This window comes from Heptranchias perlo, chromosome 41, assembly GCF_035084215.1.
Source record: "Heptranchias perlo isolate sHepPer1 chromosome 41, sHepPer1.hap1, whole genome shotgun sequence".
NCBI classification, from domain to species: domain Eukaryota; kingdom Metazoa; phylum Chordata; class Chondrichthyes; order Hexanchiformes; family Hexanchidae; genus Heptranchias; species Heptranchias perlo.
In genome coordinates this window covers 12,965,642-12,986,247 of record NC_090365.1, presented here as the reverse complement: position 1 = coordinate 12,986,247, position 20,606 = coordinate 12,965,642, and the positions used below count along the sequence as shown (strand labels likewise).

The 20,606-nt window shown below is 45.4% G+C and overlaps 1 protein-coding gene across 1 annotated transcript; it reads left to right on the top strand.

Annotated features, from left to right (window-relative positions):
• The first annotated feature begins 5,352 nt into the window (after nucleotides 1–5,352).
• On the top strand, nucleotides 5,353–19,852 carry LOC137305850 (ADP-ribosylation factor-like protein 6-interacting protein 4). The gene is made up of 4 exons (XM_067974782.1): nucleotides 5,353–5,478; nucleotides 12,307–12,383; nucleotides 13,910–13,975; nucleotides 18,876–19,852. Exons 1-4 carry the CDS (start codon nucleotides 5,466–5,468, stop codon nucleotides 18,969–18,971), a joined length of 252 nt encoding a protein of 83 aa, XP_067830883.1. The 5' UTR covers nucleotides 5,353–5,465; the 3' UTR covers nucleotides 18,972–19,852.
• Nucleotides 19,853–20,606: the final 754 nt, after the last annotated feature.

Below are 20,606 nucleotides of genomic sequence, written 5' to 3'. Positions count from 1 at the left end.
GCCCGTTATACACTCCGCCCATTATACACTCCGCCCGTTATACACTCCGCCCATTATACACTCCGCCCGTTGGACACTCCGCCCATTATACACTCCGCCCGTTATACACTCCGCCCATTATACACTCCGCCCGTTATACACTCCGCCCATTATACACTCCGCTCGTTGGGCACTCCACCCATTATACACTCCGCCCGTTATACACTCCGCCCGTTATACACTCCACCCATTATACACTCCGCCCGTTGGACACTCCGCCCATTATACACTCCGCCCGTTGGACACTCCGCCCATTATACACTCCGCCCGTTGGACACTCCGCCCATTATACACTCCGCCCGTTATACACTCCGCCCGTTGGACACTCCGCCCATTATACACTCCGCCCGTTATACACTCCGCCCGTTGGACACTCCGCCCATTATACACTCCGCCCGTTATACACTCCGCCCGTTGGACACTCCGCCCATTATACACTCCGCCCGTTGGACACTCCGCCCATTCTACACTCCGCCCGTTATACACTCCGCCCGTTGGACACTCCGCCCATTATACACTCCGCCCGTTATACACTCCGCCCGTTGGACACTCCGCCCATTATACACTCCGCCCGTTGGACACTCCACCCATTATACACTCCGCCCGTTATACACTCCGCCCGTTGGACACTCCGCCCATTATACACTCCGCCCGTTGGACACTCCGCCCATTATACACTCCGCCCGTTATACACTCCGCCCGTTGGACACTCCGCCCATTATACACTCCACCCGTTATACACTCCGCCCGTTGGACACTCCGCCCGTTGGACACTCCGCCCATTATACACTCCGCCCGTTATACACTCCGCCCATTATACACTCCGCCCGTTGGGCACTCCACCCATTATACACTCTGCCCATTATACACTCCGCCCGTTATACACTCCGCCCGTTGGGCACTCCACCCATTATACACTCCGCCCGTTGGGCACTCCACCCATTATACACTCCACCCATTATACACTCCGCCCGTTATACACTCCGCCCGTTATACACTCCACCCATTATACACTCCACCCATTATACACTCCGCCCATTATACACTCCACCCATTATACACTCCGCCCGTTGGACACTCCGCCCGTTATACACTCCGCCCATCATACACTCCGCCCGTTGGACACTCCACCCATTATACACTCCGCCCGTAATACACTCCACCCATTATACGCTCCGCCCGTTATACACTCCGCCCGTTGGACACTCCGCCCATTATACACTCCGCCCGTTGGGCACTCCACCCATTATACACTCCGCCCGTTGGACACTCCGCCCGTTGGACACTCCGCCCATTATACACACCGCCCATTATACACTCCGCCCGTTATACACTCCGCCCATTGGACACTCCGCCCATTATACACTCCGCCCGTTGGACACTCCGCCCGTTATACACTCCGCCCGTTGGACACTCCGCCCGTTGGGCACTCCACCCATTATACACTCCGCCCATTATACACTCCGCCCGTTATACACTCCGCCCGTTGGGCACTCCACCCATTATACACTCCGCCCGTTGGGCACTCCACCCATTATACACTCCACCCATTATACACTCCGCCCGTTATACACTCCGCCCGTTATACACTCCACCCATTATACACTCCACCCATTATACACTCCACCCATTATACACTCCGCCCGTTGGGCACTCCACCCATTATACACTCCACCCATTATACACTCCGCCCGTTATACACTCCGCCCGTTATACACTCCGCCCGTTATACACTCCACCCATTATACACTCCACCCATTATACACTCCACCCATTATACACTCCACCCATTATACACTCCGCCCGTTGGACACTCCGCCCGTTATACACTCCGCCCATCATACACTCCGCCCGTTATACACTCCGCCCGTTGGACACTCCGCCCGTTGGACACTCCGCCCGTTGGGCACTCCACCCATTATACACTCCGCCCGTTGGACACTCCGCCCGTTGGACACTCCGCCCGTTGGACACTCCGCCCGTTATACACTCCGCCCATTGGACACTCCGCCCTTTGGACACTCCGCCCATTGGACGCTCCGCCCGTTATACACTCCGCCCATTGGACACTCCGCCCGTTATACACTCCGCCCGTTGGACACTCCGCCCGTTGGACACTCCGCCCATTGGACGCTCCGCCCGTTATACACTCCGCCCATTGGACGCTCCGCCCGTTATACACTCCGCCCATTGGACACTCCGCCCGTTATACACTCCGCCCGTTATACACTCCGCCCATTGGACACTCCGCCCGTTATACACTCCGCCCGTTGGACACTCCGCCCATTGGACGCTCCGCCCGTTATACACTCCGCCCATTGGACACTCCGCCCGTTATACACTCCGCCCGTTATACACTCCGCCCGTTGGACACTCCGCCCGTTATACACTCCGCCCATCATACACTCCGCCCGTTATACACTCCGCCCGTTGGACACTCCGCCCGTTGGACACTCCGCCCGTTGGGCACTCCGCCCGTTATACACTCCGCCCGTTATACACTCCGCCCGTTGGACACTCCGCCCGTTATACACTCCGCCCATCATACACTCCGCCCGTTGGACACTCCGCCCGTTATACACTCCGCCCATCATACACTCCGCCCGTTATACACTCCGCCCGTTGGAAACTCCGCCCGTTGGACACTCCGCCCATTGGGCACTCCACCCCTTATACACTCCGCCCGTTGGACACTCCGCCCGTTGGACACTCTGCCCGTTATACACTCCGCCCGTTGGACACTCCGCCCGTTATACACTCCGCCCATTGGACACTCCGCCCATTGGACACTCCGCCCATTGGACGCTCCGCCCGTTATACACTCCGCCCATTGGACACTCCGCCCGTTATACACTCCGCCCGTTGGACACTCCGCCCGTTGGACACTCCGCCCATTGGACGCTCCGCCCGTTATACACTCCGCCCATTGGACGCTCCGCCCGTTATACACTCCGCCCATTGGACGCTCCGCCCGTTATACACTCCGCCCATTATACACTCCGCCCGCTGTATACATCACCCGTTATATACGCTGCCTGTTGTACACTCCGCCCACTGTATGCTCCGCCCGTTGGATGCTCCGCCTGTTGGACACTCCGCCCATTATACATCTCTCCCATTACACATCTCGCCCATTGTATACACTGCCCGTTACACACTCCGCCCGCTGTATACTCCGCCCGTTGGACGCTCCGCCCGTTGGACACTCCGCCCATTGTACACACCGCCCGTTGTACACTCCACCCGTTACACACTCAGCTCGCTGTATACTCCGCCCGTTGGATGCTCCGCCCGTTGGACACTCCGCCCATTATACATCTCTCCCATTATACATTTCTCCCGTTGTACACACCGCCCGTTGTACACACCGCCCGTTGTACACTCCACCCGTTACACACTCCGCCCGCTGTATACTCCGCCCGTTGGACGCTCCGCCCGTTGGACACTCCGCCCATTGTACACACCGCCCGTTGTACACTCCACCCGTTACACACTCAGCTCGCTGTATACTCCGCCCGTTGGATGCTCCGCCCGTTGGACACTCCGCCCATTATACATCTCTCCCATTATACATTTCTCCCGTTGTACACACCGCCCGTTGTACACACCGCCCGTTGTACACTCTCTCCCATTCTACATCTCTTCTGTTGACTTCAATGGCACAAAGAAAGATGGCTGTGATTATTGGAGGCCAATCGTCTCAGCCCCAGGACATTGCTGCAGGAGTTCCTCAGGGCAGTGTCCTAGGCCCAACCATCTTCAGATGCTTCATCAATGACCTTCCCTCCATCATAAGGTCAGAAATGGGGATGTTCGCTGATGACTGCACAGTGTTCAGTTCCATTTGCAATTCTTCAGATAATGAAGCAGTCCGTGCCCGCATGCAGCAAGACCTGGACAACATCCAGGCTTCGGCTGATAAGTGGCAAGTAACATTCGCGCCAGACAAGTGCCAGGCAATGACCATCTCCCACAAGTGAGAGTCTAACCACCTCCCCTTGACATTCAATCAAAAGCAAAATACTGCGGATGCTGGAAATCTGAAATAAAAACAGAAAATGCTGGAGAAACTCAGCAAGTGAGGCAGCAACTGCGGAGAAAGAAACAGAGTTAACGTTTCAGGTCGAAGACCTTCCGTCAGTACTGGAAGATGTTAAAAGAGTTAAAGCTTTTGAGCAAGTACAGAGCCTGGGAAAGGGGGAGGGGGTGGAGAGGAAAGAACAAAAGGGAAGGTCTCTGATGGGGTGGAGGGCATGAGTGATTAAATGACAAAAGGGATGATAGTGCAAGGCAAGGAGGGTGATAATGGGACAGGTTAAGAAACAAAAGATTGATCAGGAGTAGCTGTAAATGGCAGCAGCAGAACCATTACCAGCACTAGCTGACCGAAAAAATGGGAGCAGTGGTTATGATCTGAAATTATTGAAATCAGTGTTGAGTCCGGAAGGTTGTAAATGAGGTGCTATTCCTCGAGCTTACGATGAGCTTCATTGGAACAGTGTAAGAGGCCGAGGACAGAGTAGGAACGGGAAGGGGAATTAAAATGGCAAGTGACCAGCAGGTCAGGGTCATGCTTGCGGACAGAGCGGAGGTGTTCAGCAAAGCGATCACCCAGTCTGCATTTGGTCTCCCCAATGTAGAGGAGACCGCATCGTGTGCAGCGGATACAATATAATAAATTGAAAGAAGCGCAAGTAAATTGTTGATTCACCTGGAAGGAGTGTTTGGGGCCCTGGATGGTGGGATGGGAGGAGGCGAAAGGGGCAGGTGTTGCAGCTCCTGTGCTTGCACGGGAAGGTGCCGAAAGATGTTTCTTAACCTGTCCCATTACCACCTTCCTTGCCTTGCACCATCATCCCTTTTGTCATTTAATCACTCAGTCCCTCCACCACACAGACTGCAACAGTTCATGAAGAAGGCGGCTCAGTTCATGAAGAATTGCCCCTTGAGAAGGCACCACCTTCTCAAGGGGCAATTAGGGATGGGCAATAAATGCCGGCCTTGCCAGCGATGCCCACATCCTGAGTACAATTTTAAAAAGTGTAGCCAGTATTTTCTCTTATTATTTCCCTTTTTTTGAGTTGTAACCTGTTTCTTTGGGCCTGTTGGTGTTTTTTTTAAGTTTTGCATTAATGGTCAAACAGAAAGTTAAATAATAAGAAATACCTCTAAATTGCAAAACAGACACAACAGCGAGTTTTATTAACTGAAATTTCACATCGAATCTGTATGGTGAACACACCCATCGAAATTTAAATTGTATCTGGCGATCTTCCCAAGTCTCCACCCAACACAGAATCACCCTCCGTCACTGATAAGGTGAGACTGGAAGTGGGAGTGTGGAACTGGGCACACCCTACCGCCCACCGCCCCAGAGGCGGTATAAAGAACCCCGGCAATACCCTCTCTGCACTCCACCACTCATCATGGATAGTTCAGGTAAGTGGAGTGAGAGTGAGAGTGTGTCTTAACTATACAATGTGTTAGGTGGGATTGTTTTCAGGCAGTTTAAGTTGTGCTGGCTTTTTTACCTTTAGTTATGTTTGAGTTGTAACTTTGCCCGGTAAGTACAGTAAAGTCGGAGGATTGTGAGGGACATTTTCATCAGGCAGTAACTCACTGGCTGCTAGTTTTCTGCTAAAGCCTAGTATTGGAAGTTAAGAGTCCTATACGGGTCCTGTGCTGTACTAACTCTGATAATTGGGGCTGTTAGGGATTATTATATAAGTACAAAGTGAAGGAGTGTTTAGCCCGTGTGTTGCTGAGGGGGACCGTGAATGGCGATTAAAATCTATAGAGGAAATATAATGCGATATTGGCTGGTCAAACAGGGGCCTTGGGGAGATACCGATGGGCTGAGTAAGTACAGCGCAGGAGGAGACCATTCGGCCCATCGTGCCTGTGCCGGCTCTTTGCAAGAGACGCACTTTCCCCATAGCCCGATTATTTTTTTTTTCCTTTAAGTATTTATCCAATTCCCTTTTGAAAGTTACTATTTAATCTGCTCCCACAGCCCTTTCAAGCAGTGAATTCTGGATCATTACAACTTGCTGAGTTTTTTTAAATTAAATGTTGCCTCTGGCTCTCTTACTGATCTTAAATTTGTGTCTTCTGCCATTGGGACCAGTTTCTCATTTATTCTATCAAAACTGTTTTATGATTTTTGAACACTCCTCAAATCTCCCCTTAACCTTCTCTGTTCTAAGGAGAACAATCCTTCCCAGCACTTTCCACCTTGGACTGTGTGTAATTCAAGTGATTGACTTTAATCAGATTTACAAACACCACTCTGTGTAACTTCTTTATTCCAAAAAATAAAATATATAAAGACTAGATTTAGGAATTGGTGACCCTTTTCTGCTGTTTCTTATTTTTGGAACTTGTTTCTGCTCTGAGGACTGATGTTATGCTGTCACTCTTTGTAAACCAGAAACCACTTTTGAGTGAGATACTTATTGGTATAAAAGTACCTTTTTTGTAAATTTAATTCTACTGGTTTTAGCATTTTGGTGCCTCAAGATTCCTGGGCTATAGCTGCCCAGTATCTAGTAAACAATGTGTGGGGCAATGTTATGCTTGAACACTTGGTCTGATTTAATGATCTGTAATTAATTCAGCTAATTAATCCTTTCACTCTCTCTAATAACACTAACAACTCTATTTCAAATGGTTTAAGCTGTGGTTACAGTAGTTTTAATTCTTGGAATAACATCCTTGGCTGAAAATGAAAGGCTTCTGTTCTGTGGTTCCCCTTGACACAATCTTGTGTTTAAGGGAGGCAGGAGTGGGGTGTGGCAGGAAGCTGAGTTCAGGACTTGAGTTCTGATAACTGCTTTCAATTATCATTAAAGCACAATTAACAGAAATCACTGCTGAAGTCTCCACCTAGTAAGACACTGAAGAGAATGACCATTTATTTTTAGTGACACATAGTGGGCTCCTGCAATCAAACATTGAACATACAGCTTGTTAAGTAATTGTTCTTCACTTTTTTTAATATTTATGTAAAGGGAGGAGAATATTTTGAAATGTAACCACTGTGAAACACTTTGGACACAGCACTTCATCCAATTGATTTAATTTTTTATTTATTCATGGGATGTGGTTGTTGCTCGCAAGGCCAGCATTTATTGCCCATCCCTAATTGCCCTTGAGAAGGTGGTGGTGAGCTGCCTTCTTGATCTGCTGCAGTCTGTGTGGTGAAGGTTCTCTCTGTGCTGTTAGGGAGTTCCAGGATTTTGACCCAGTGATGAAGGAATAGCCAATATATGGTGTATGACTTGGAGTCGATGGTGTGCCTGTGCACCTGCTGCCCTTCACCTTCTAGGTGATGGAGGTTGTGGGTTTGGGAGGTGCTGTTGAAGCCTTGGCAAGTTGCTACTGTGCATCCTGTAACTAGTACACACTGTAGCCATGATGCACCTATTCCACCAATGTCTCAGCCTCCAAGTTCTATTAATTAAACTGTATGAAAACTCTCTCAATTTACCACTGTGGGGCTGATTTTGCAAGTGCTAGCTCCCAGTGAGGAGCCATATCCACTAGGAGCACACAGCAGGGATTTGAGGGGCACTCTGATTTTCCTAACCAATGGTTTTTCATTTTGAAAATTGAGGTAAGAATCACAAAAGGCAAAGACCTCATTTTCACTTAAATGAAGAGATTAAGCATCAGTTGGACTGTTGTTCACTTGTAACATTGAATCACAGCATTGTTCTATTAATATTTAACAGCAATTATAATATAAATAATTCAAGGCTCATTAATTTTTAAAGCCTCTCTTATACAAGTGTTTCCTATGTAACAAGGGCTAAGCTGTTAGAGTATACTGAACAAATTCCCTCATTGCTCAGCAATTTTATCTGATGGGATGGGCTATACAGATTAGGGAAGTCTCAAGTTTGATTCCCATTGTGCTGAGTTAATTCCTCTCTGGCCCAAGCATCGTGGGGGGGAAGTTGAACAGAGGTCAGTGGATAATGGACAAGACTGGGTTCGGCTGTAAAGATTACCACTCAAAAAAACCAAAAAAAAATCGGCAGATGCTCATCGTCCAGTATAACTAACAGTTACAGAGGATGACTGATGCCCATAGAATTTTCCACAAATGCCCTGGATGACAAGGGCCTTCATCCTGAGTGGATGATCGGGAGGGAAATGGGGAGAGCGGCAGTGTTGATCCACTGGCAGATTCCCTGGGAGCAGTGGTGAGTGGGACGGGAAGGAGGTTGGTGAGATTAGCCCCCAGTGGATGCAGTGGGCAGGAATGTTGGCAAGGGAGGGGGATTGGGTGCAGTTGGGGTTGCTCCTCATAAAGAGGCAGGGATGGGTGCCTCGATGGGCTCTTTTGGGGAATGCCAGGCATGACAGAGGGTAGCTGTGGGCTTATCCAAGGGGGATTCAAACCAGGGACAGGAAGGCAGAAGAATAGTGATGGGTTGGGCTTAGAGGTGGGCAAAGTGCCTGAAGTGGCAGGACAAGTTTGACAGGAAGGGGAAGAGGGAAGGAGCAAAGAGAAAAATAAAAAATAGAAATAATGGGTTGGAGTCCAGAATGGCTGCCAAAATCTGCACCTGACTGGATATGGAGGGCGTGCAGGTTACATTGGCATAGCAGAGATTAGGAAAGATATGTCCTGGTTGTAAACAAAGAACAGGCGATTATGAGGGCACTTAAGAAGTTCAACTTTGCTGAACAATGTTCCCAAACAGGTTGAAACCAGCTAACTTTTTCAGTAACTCCAATCTCCTGCTTGACTGGATTTCTTTCAAAACCAAAGACTGTGATTAACACCCATCCTAAAGAGAAATGTATCAACAGCAAGATGAGGATTGGTAACTTGATAGACTGGTCTGAAATCGGCCAAGCAAACTCTTCACATTAAAGCAAAAAAAAACCCAAATGAACATGATTAAGTTTATAAATTATTTCAGTTGGTTTTTTTAGTACTTTGTATTGCTGCTGCAATACAAAGTACTAATTAATTAACATTGCACCTAGATATACTTAATGTAGCTAGCAAGGAATAAATAGCAACACTTTGCCATGTCAGCATATGAGGCACAGTCCTCCCTCGTTGATCTGTACTTTGGACAGTCGTTAATGTGTGACTTATCACGTTTTGACCACACCTTCAGTCGCCTCCTTTTCATTCTCCTAACTCCATGTCTTGTTTCACGATTGAGATGTTCTGCACTGAGCAGGTGCAATTTTTTTTTAAAATTCAGTTTGTTTAATTAAAGGTTTTAAAAACCAGATGACCTTTCTTTACTTCAATGTGATTGCTGACTTGAGGGGAGTTGGGCAATATAACCTTTAATTATGGGTTAATGATATGGGTCCCATTCTGAGTCAGGAATTCTTTATGAATTTCATCTTTGTGTAACTTGCATGTAGTTTTGCGGTGGTTGTGTTAAAACTAGCGAACTGCTGTAAGTGAATGCAGCCATGGGCTGTACTATAGCTACAAGGTATTATTCCATTGCATTTTTCCTTTAGTAATATAGAATCCTTCAGCACAGAAGGAGGCCATTTGGCCCACTGTGCCCGTACTGGCTCTTTGAAAGCACTATCCAATTAGTGTCACTCCCCTTCCCCCACAGTCCTGCAAATTTTTTCCCCTTCAAGTATTTATCCAATTCCCTTTTGCTAGTTATGTACTAGCTCAATTGCTAAATTTAAATCTGAGATTGGTTGCCAAAAAGCTATTTAAGGGATATGGGCCAAAGGCAGGTATATGGAGTTAGATCACAGATCAGCCATGATCTTATCAAATGGCGGAGCAGGTACGAGGGGCTGAATGGCCTACTCCGTTCCTATTATTGAATCTGCTGCCATCACCCTTTCAGGCAGTGCATCCAGATCATAATTTGCTGTATTTAATTTTTTTAAATTCTCCTAATCTTCTCCCCCCTGGTTCTTTTGCTGATTATTTTACTGATCGTCCTGCCAGTAGAAACAGTTTCTCCTTATTTACTCTATCAAAACCCTTCATTTAGTTTTAAACCTATTTAAATTTCCCCCAACCCAACCCACCCCTTAACCTTCTCTGCTCTAAGAACAACAATCCCAGCTCTCCAGATAAAAATCTATGAAATTTATCTGCTTTCTTTCTTTAAAGAATTAAGCATTTAAAAGCAGCATATAATCTGAAGGGTTTTTTTTAGCTCATGCTGGATTCTGAAGGTTGTTCAGTCAAAGGAGACCTGAGCTGAGATGGCTCAAGATTTCATTCTGTTAACCAAGTAGCGTGTAAAGACTGGACTGTCATTAACTCAGTACCGATATTGGGGTAATAATCTCGGGGTCCCACATGCTCCTTGGGGATAGAAAGTGAACATAAGGGACTTGCTGCACTTATGCAGAAGAACCTGAATATTTGGGAATGTACAAAAGACCATTTTGGTTCACCTGGCCAGCTTTAGCATTTAATAGCAGATGTAGAGTTCATTACCTAAACCCATCAAATGATTTTAGGAACAGGAGTAGGCCATTCAGCCCCTTGAGCCTGTTCCACCATTCAATGAGATCATGGCTGATCTGTATCCTAACTCCATCCACCCACCTTGGCTAGCAAAAATCTATCGCTCTCTGATTTAGAATTATTAATTGAGCTAGCATCTACTGCTTTTGTGGGAGAGTTCCACACTTCAACCACCTTTTTTGCTTGAAGAAATGTTTCCTAACTTCTCTCCTGAATGACCTGGCTCTGATTTTTAAGGTTATGTACTCTTGTCCTAGACTCTCCCACCAGTGGAAAAAGTTTCTCTATCTACCCAATGAATTCCTTTCAAAATACTAAACTGCAATCAAATCTCACCTTAACTTTATATATTCCAGGGGCACTGCACTCGTTCCAAGGCAAAAATGCTATCCAACTCCTTCTTTAAAATGACTGAAGTTATCAGCCTTTGCCTTCCACAGCAATTATTTCAAAATCTCCTCACCCTCTCAACTGATTTGTCCATTTCTGAGCTTCCTCCCCTGCCCCCACCCTGACATTTTTGGACCACTGTAAACAGACTTTTAAGTTAACTTGTCAATGCTTTTTTTTTCAGGAACTTGAACACCTCAATAAGATGTCTTCTTGAGTGCAAATAAACTCCCCTTCCTTAGTCTCTCCTTTTTTAGCTGATATTTTTACTGCACCTTTCCCAGTGCCATGATTATCCTTCCTGTGATGTGGCTGCCACACAGGACTTCAAAATGGGGATGAGCCAATGCTCTTCATTCTGTTTCATGGGCTGTACAACCCCCAGATTAAAAGAAGCTTTGCCCTGCGTCAGATTTCTGCCATGCATGATGAGGTAGCTTAACATTGGGCCACTTTTGATGCCCAGTGACATTCTGCAACATTGAGCATCATCATACTATTAATGAGCAGGTTAAAGTTTTCTTTCAGCCCCTGAGGTGAGTTTCTTTGACTTGGGCTGCTGCCTACTGTGAACTTGATTTCAACCCAGACCAGTTGTTGATGGGTCATTCCCAGGTTGTGGCTACAGAATTAACCTACATGTTCCCCTACTCTTCCCACAACCGTACTGTAATAGTGTGTTCTCTCTTAGTCGGAGGCTTGATTGCATCACTCACTAGCCACCAAAATATCTGAAGTCCAGTCATCGATGACACAGCAGCTGACACGGTGTGGATCCTGCAAGGACTGGTCGAGCCACATTCCACCCCCTGTTTCAATGCTGCAGTTTCATTAACTCGTAGCCCCCAGTATTTGGTTGTGTTGAATTTATACATCTTACAGGTTATTATCCATTCAGGCATAATTCACTTCATGCTCGCTCCCTTCCTTCAGTACAGCACCATTTTATTCCTTTTATTTTCTGTATCTCCAATAATACATTGCAATCTCTGTTTTAATGTTATGAATGTTTGGGGTTGAATTTTTAGCATCCGACCGGGGCGGGGGAGCACTGTTTGTGTGTTCACGCACATTGGCTATGCCTGGGATGCCTTCTGCAGTCAAATAGCCTACCCACACCCCATTGTTGAGGTTCTTACCTGCATAATCCTTACTTGGGTGAGGATTTGACACCGTAACCAGCAAGGAGTCAGGTGAAGAGGAGTGGGGAAGGAGCGAAAACCCTCGCACTCTTTTTACAATATTCTCTGAACCCCCTTAATTAAAGGGAGTAACCATTCTTGTGCTTCTGTTTAGTTTTTTCCTCTAAACGTGTCCTATGTGCTGCTTGACAATGTCGTGTAATAAATAGTTCAATCCAATTCTGAAATGTTCTCCTCCTTCTTTGGAATCAGGTTGTCACAAGGCCTGTGATAAGGAAAGTGCAAAATATGCTCTGAAGAAAGAAAAGGGCTGTAAAGATCATACAAAGGTAACTGACCATTTACTTTTAATTTCTACTGTTCTGTTTCCATTCCCTTTCCTGTCAGTCACCGTGTAAAAGGCAAGCGAGAGTTTCTGCTGCCGTCTTTTATTAGCTTCAGGTCCTCTATTCCACCATGAACCCCATTATAAGGGCCATTTTAGTTTATGGGACAAATGTAAAAGAACAGAGATTTATATGCTACCTTTCACAATCTCTGGGCAGCCAAAGGCACTTTACAACAGTGACTACAAAAGTACATCTCTGGTTGTTTTGTGGGTCCTTGCAGTATTTCCTACATAACAGCAAAGAAATAAATGTCCAGATTTTAAAAAGTAGGTGTTAAATGTGTAAGAACTTGTGATGTGCAGTGACTGATGGGCTAAATTCTGCCTAAGAACCTTTCCTTTCTCAAACACTAATGCTGATTTTTCACAATCCATCATCTTAATCCCAAATTAACTGCCTGAACAAAGATTTGTTGACGCTGAGCAGTGTAACCTTATCCAAACTCTCACTGTACAGGATGAGTCAGTGTTTAAATGATACAATCTTTGATGCCAATCTTGTTGACCTATAAGATTGCCTCATAGCACATGTTATCAAAATGAACTCTTGTTCTAAAGAGTGTAGGGCTGTTTAACTGGGTATTGTGGTTGGAGGCAACATTCTCCCTGTTTGGGTTTCTTGGACTATTTCCCTCTGCCCCTATTTTCTTGTCCTCCTTCTGAAGGTGCCTTTGGATTATCATTCCAGCTGAGTCTAGACCGGGAATGTCTGCACACTAGCCCCAAAGTTGAGTCTGAGGCACTTTTTCTGCCATAATGGTTAGCAGCAGATTGTCTGCATTATTCCTCTGCTCTCGCTCTCTCCCCAGAGACAAGCTGCAGCATCTCCCTGGCTGAGGTAGGACTGCTCAGCAAAAGGCTGATATCAAACCCAGGACTCTCCTGCCCCAGCTCCCAGAAGCCTGATTATGCCTATGGGATTGTATTGCAGCAAGAGGAGGGCGAAGAGAACATTTGTGATGGGGATGTTTCTCTTTTTTTTTTTTTCACCCCCCAAAAGATCATCTGAAATGAAGATGGAAAGGAATGGCTTTCCACCAGCATCAACAAATATAAGACTTAAAAAAGGGAGCAGTAACCACACCCAGGACTGGTGTGACCCCACCGTCAGGATACAAATATCCTGTAACGTTATGCCAGAGAGTAACAGTACAATTGGTTTCAGTGAAGAGTTGAAAGACTTGCATTTATATACCACCCTTCAGGACGTCCCAAACTGCTTTACAGCCAATGAAGTACTTCTGAAGTGTAGTCACTGTTGTAATGTAGGAAACACAGCAAGATCCCACAAACAGCAATGTGATAATGACTAGATAATCTGTTTTAGTGATGTTGGTTGAGGAATAAATATTCCCCTGCTCCTCGCAGGGGATATTTTACGTCCACCCGAGAGTTAACATCTCATTTGAAACGCAGCACCTCCGACAGTGCAGCACTCTGATCCTGTCTGGTTTTCTTTCATTACAGAAAGATAATTCTTCATCTTCTTCAAGCTCGAGCAGCAGCTCTTCAGACAGCGAGGGGAAAAGAAAGGTGAGGATGAAAGCTGGTTATTGAAATCGTGGGGGGGGGGGGTGGGGGCTGCAAGAGAAAAGTGGCTTTTGTTTTTCTCCAGGTTTGTCCTCTGTCCCCTCAAACCACCTATTTTCTGGTTTGAGTGGATTGAAGATCTGTTGCCAGGCCTCCTGTCAATGCCTCGGTGTTAATCTGGGGTGGGATGTCTTGCAGTTTCTCCCTCTGTGTAGGGAGGCTGCCCAAACTTCCCTCTTCACCTCTTCCAAACTGATGCAATTGGATTGTGCTGCAGTTGTGATCCCATTCCCTGCCATGTGTGTCACAGTGCATTGGAGTTCTGCCCTGAAGCAGGGTCAAACACTTGCACACCAGAAAATTGACTGATCTGGTCCAGCTCAGATGCATCTTGAGTACTGTTTAGGCCATGAAGCAAAGTTCGTGTATAGGGTTGCCAACGCTAGTTGGATGTATTCCTGGAGGTTTCATCACATAACTTCCCCCTTTTTCCTGATCTCCAGTGTTTGAACACTTTTTTTGTTATTAAATGAAAATCTCTTTTTAATGCCGCTATGATTTTACTCAGTTGCTCACAGCAGTGTCCAGGAGGGTACGGTAGCATAGTGGTTATGTTACTGGACTAGTAATCCAGAGACCTAGACTAAAATCCAGAGTCATGAGTTCAAATCCTGTGAATTTAAATTCAATTAATTAATTAAATTCAATTAATTAAATAAAAATCTGGAATTAAAATACTAGTATCAGTAATGATGGCCATGAAACTACCGGATTGTCGTAAAAACCCATCTGGTTCACTAATGTCCTTTAGGGAAGGAAACCTGCTGTCCTTACCCGGTCTGGCCTATATGTGACTCCAGATCCACAGCAATGTGGTTGATTCTTAATTGCCCTCTGAAATGGCCTAGCAAGCCACTCAGTTGTAAAATCTTGCTACGAAAAGTAACTCCCTTCCTAACAGCACTGTGGGAGAACCATCACCACACGGACTGCAGCGGTTCAAGAAGACGGCTCACCACCACCTTCTCAAGGGCAATTAGGGATGGGCAATAAATGCTGGCCTCGCCAGCGACGCCCACATCCCATGAACGAATAAAAAAAAAAAAAAAATTTGAATCCTTGGAGACTCCAGGAGGGTTGGCAACCCTATATGTAATCAGTATTCTGCCAACAGCCTATATTTGAATTAATGTTGGGCTTTAGGCTGGCAGGTATTGATTTAGATTGAATATAAGTGATTGACATGGATGCACAGCCTGGTTCAGACTAACCTTAGATGGGGGTATATAGATTAGTACAAGGTACCAGAGTATACTCTCAGCAGGTTGATGGTTAAAACGCTGCAAAGAGCAAATTTTCTCCTTCTTGACATCAACCTGATAAGTCTATTGTTATGGATGGGGTAGAGTCACATGATCATCAGATAATTGCAGATGAGGAAAGCCATTCAGCCCATCTCCAACATCCATTCAGAAAAACCTCTAGTTTCTTTCTCCCCACTTTAACTCATTGTGGCATCTAATTAGTTCCTGAATGACTAACATTTTTGCCTCCCCTACTCTATCCATTCCAAGTGTTGATCGTTTTGTGAAGAACTTCCTCATATCCGTCCCAAAGTTGCCTGTTACTAGTTTGAACCTCTCAATTTAAAGTAATATTCCAGATTTACCCTTTTCCTTCCCTTAACTTTTTTTAAACCCCTAAGACTGCTGCTGATGCCTCTCTTCCAGACCGTTCTTTTCAGTCTTTCCTCATAACTCAAGCCCCTGACCCTAGGGATCAGCCTTGTGGATCTTCCAGCTCCTGAACATGTCCATTGTATCTTGATGACCGGAACTGGATGCAGTGCTTGAGATGTGGTCTGACCAGAGTGGTTTGATAACTATTCCTCCAACTTGCATTCTACACACTTTGCATGTAGTGAAGGTTGTGTGTGACTGTGACTCTTTACACGGTCTTGAGATAGAGATGTATAAATCGTATCCAACTGTTTCCATTACCAAAGCTGAACTAATGTAATCAGTTAGAGCAGTGCTTTTTTCTTTCGTAAGGAAAGACTTGCATTTATATAGCATGTTTCACAACCTCAGGATGTCCCAAAGTGCTTTACTGCCAATGAAAGTTACAGCACAGAAGGAGGCCATTCAGCCCATCATGAACGAGCTATCAAGCTTAATCCCACTTTCCAACACTTAGTCCATAGCCCTATAGGTTACTGCACTTCAGGTGCACATCCAAGTACTTTTTAAATGAGTTGAGGGTTTCTGTGTCGACCACCCTTTCAGGCAGTGAGTGGGGGAAAAAAATTCTCCTCAGCTCCCCTCTAATCCTTCTACCAATTATTTTAAATTTATGTCCCCTGGTCACTGACCCCTCTGCTAAGCAAAATAGGTCTTCCCTATCCACTCATCATTTTATATACCTCAATTAAATCTCCCCTCAGCATCCTTTGTTCCAAAGAAAACAACCCCAGCCTATCCCATCTCTCCTCATAGCTCAAATTCTCCAGCCCTTGCAACATCCTCGTAAATCTCCTCTGTACCCCCTAGTGCAGTCGCATCTTTCCTGTAATGTGGTGACCAGAACTGTACGGAGCACTCGAGCTGTGGCCTAACTCGTGTTTTATACAGTTCTAGCATAACCTCCCTGCTCTTATATTCTACGCCTCGACTAATAAAGGAAAGTATTCCATATGCCTTTTTAAACCACCTTATCTACCTGTCCTGCTACCTTCAGGGATCTGTGGACATGCACTCCAAGGTCCCTCACTTCCTCTACACCTTTCAGTATCCTCTCATTTATTGTACTCCTCCCTTGCCTTGTTTGCCCTCCCAAAGTGCATTACCTCACTTTTCTCCAGATTGAATTCCATTTGCCACTTTTCTGCCCACCTGACCAGAACATTGATATCTTCCTGCAGTCTACAGCTTTCCTCCTTACTGTCAGCCACACAGCCAATTTTTGTATCATCTGCAAACTTCTTGATCAAGCCCAAATCATTAATATATACCACAAAAAGCAAGGGACCTAGTACTGAGCCCTGCAGAACCCCATGGAAACAGGCTTCCAGTCACAAAATGTAGGCAACGTGTCAGCTGACTTGTGCACAGCAAGATTCCCACAAAGCAATGAGCTAAGGAGCAGATCTTTGAGATGTTAGTTGAGGCATAAATATTGTCCAGAACACCAGGGAGAACTCCCCTGCGCTTCAAAATAATGCCATGGGATCTTTTGCGTCCATCTAAAGAGGGCAGACGGGACCTTGGTTTGTGGTCTCATCCAAAAGACTGCATCTGACAATACAGCATTCTCCTAGTACTGCACCAGGAGTGTCGGACACAATCTTTATTCACTCTTGCTCCAGGTCCACTCCCGGTTGCTAGAACATGCTGCGAAGTGATGGGATGCAGTTCTGTGCCTTTGATTTCCCCCCCCAATGGAGTGAGCTCCTAAAATGCCATCGTGGGCAGCTAGGGGCTAAGGGGAGGCCAAACACACTCCCAGGAGGAAAGGAGGAGGTGGTTCTATTTCGATAAGGTTTGTTTTGCTGAACAGAAGCTGGAGAACTCTGACTCTCCTTGACATCGCTTGCTCGCAAAGGGAGATGGAACAATGCTGACTGGCACATTTAGCATTCTCCCAGCTACTAACAGACCCAGAGGTAAGAGAAGGGGAGTTGGCTGCAAACTGGGTTAAAGCTCGGGAGTCCTGTGCTGTCCTTGTACCTTGCCCACCTTAGTTGGAAGGAGGAATATTTTTCTACCTTCTATTTAACCTCGAGAACTCAATACCTCATGTCTAAAGATGTAGAGCAGGATGTTCTGGGCAGCAGATATCCATTATTACTTGACTGTTAATCATGTTTGTGATGCTTATTCCATGGAAGCCTGTGTATAGGGTTACTAGGACCAACTATACAGGACAGAAATCTATAGTTTCAAATGGAACAAATTCAGGGGAGATGCTTCAATTGAACTTTGGGAAAATTAACTTTGTTAGCAAAACTTTTGATCATTCATCAATTTCGTTTCTGTTCATTTTTTAGTCAGTTGCTGGGAACATCCTCAAGTCTCCCCTTCCTTCAACCCACTATTGGCGGCTGTACCTTCAGCTGTCTAGGCCCTAAACTCTGGAATTCCCTCCACCTCTTTCCTCTAAGATGCTCCTTAAAACCTACCTCTTTGACCAACTTCCTACTATTTCTTTGTGATTTGGTGTCAATTTTCTCTTGTGAACTGCCTTGGGATGTTTTACTATGTTAAAGGCACTATATAAATGCAAGTTGTTGTTGTGACCAGTCTGCTGTATTTATGGTGGTGAGCAGGAGAAGTCTCAAATTCCTGGTGAGTTTCTCTGTACAGCAGCAGTAATAAACACTTGGGATGTAGAGTATAGTGGAAATCTAGGAGTCAGAATAAATGAGTAATTCTATTACATGTGGAATGACAGTGACTGCATCAAAGTCTTAATAGGCTTAAATGCTCCAAATCCTTGTGGAAAAACCTGAGCGGTTTAGACGTCAGATGATAATAGGAGTCGCAATCACGCCCATATATTGGTAAGTCACACATGGCAGAAAGGTCTGAGGTTCAATACTCTTTCTGTACTGAATGTGTTGATTACAGCTGAAGTGGTATTGAGGACACCACAATCTGCCTCTTATGCACTTGGGCTAAGAAGTTTGGGGTGGGGAATCATCTGGTTCCTTTTGCAAACCTGCTGGAGAGTGTTTGAACATTGGGCTTGGCTGTGCTGCTTCCACATGGACCAAAGGGATTGGCCCTTTCTGTTGCCCTTATCTGCTGGGACTTGTATGATGGATGAGTCCAAGGCTGGAATCTGGGTACAGCTGATTTAGTTTTAGTGAAGTTTTAATTGACGTGCCTTTTTCTTCACCCAACAGGATGGATCTCCAAAGAAACACAAGGTGAAGAAATCAAAAGGAGAGAAAACTAAAAAAGAAAAGGGCGAGAAAAAGAAAGAAAAGCTTTGCAAATAATGGCAACAATGCAATTGAAGAAGTGACTGGATTTTTTTTTAAAGAGTTTGTTCTTGTATCTAATGTCTTGGCTTCTAAGGTTTCTGCATGGTCAAGGGGCCCTTACATTTGGTTTGTCTTTCTCCCACTATTATTTGTTCACAGGAGGCTTTAATTCATGTACCTGGGAAACTCTTCATGATCTACTTGGGTTATTAGTTAGGCAGCTTCTCTGTTTATGCTAGATCCTGAGTAAATTTAACAGTGACTTAGCAGAATAACTAGTTTCCTCTTTCCCCCAGTGTGCAAATTCACATTCAGTCCTTGTACAGACTGAGCTGTTTTACATCTTGGACTGAAGTTATACAAAATAACCTTATTTGGTATCTAGAAGGAGGGAGGGAAAGGTGTTAAAATATCTAGTAACTTTCCTAGTGCTGCAGTGCGAAAATTACACACCAGTGAGGACACTTGATGGTGGGCAGGGGGAAGGATTTAGGCTTTATAAAGCAGCTGGAGGATAAAGTCTGGGCCCTGTGACATAAATAACTGAACAGTCTATAGCTCTCCAGACCAAAGACAACAGTCAGTGGGAATAACGTGCTACTTAAGCTTGGGAGTAAGACCAGACTGAAAAATGACAGCTCCTTAAATGATTAGTGTTGAACTTCATAAATGCTCATGTGCAGGGTGGTTAGTAAGCAAGAGGTGGGCATTTAAAGAACATTGGAAAATTGGTAGTTATTGCAAGTACTGTAAACATTAATACCATTTCTTTGCAGCAGACATACTTTATCAATTACTTCAGTTGCTGCTTCATAAAATGCATGAACTTTCTCTAATCCAGCTCAGATCTGCATGATTACAGTGTAAGTTTTAGCAATAAAACAAATCCTAATCAGCATTTGAGTGATGTAATTTCTTCAAATACAAATGTAAAACTTGCATGAAATCTCAGTCTAGGTCTGGAATCTGAAGACAGGATTAGTAATACCATACACACTCAATTGTACAACCAATGTACTTCAAACATAACCTGTCACTTACATTGGCAAACATTGCTGTGCCCACATTAGCTGCTATGACCAGATAATCTATTTTGGTTGATGATGGTTGAGGGACAAAGGTTGGCCATTGTGTTCAGCTGAGCATGCAGATTGGCCTTGCTTTAATACCTCCATCAAAAGATGGCACCTCCAATGCAGCACTCAGGCTGCCAGTTCAGCACATTACTAAGTTATGGGCTGACCTTCCAATTCAAGAACAGCTGAATGAGGCAAGAGTAACTTTGGCACACTCCTGAACCTATGTAAACATTGAAGTGACACAGGTGTGTAACAGAAGTATCTCTTCTGATCCAAACCGGAGATTGTCTTCAACATCTGCTTCCCCCAAACTCTAGTTAAATAAGGTCACATATCAGCAACAACTTGCATTTATATAGTGCCTTTTAATGTACTAAAATATTTCACAGGAGCATAATCAAACAAAATTTGACATAGAAAATAGGAGCCAGAGTAGGCCCTTTGGGCCGTCTCTGCCATTCAAAATGATCATGGAGTGTCTAACTCAGTTCCCTGTTCCTGCTTTTTCTCCATATATTTCTTAATGCTAAAGGGATATCCCATCTCCTTGAATACATCTAATGACTTGGCC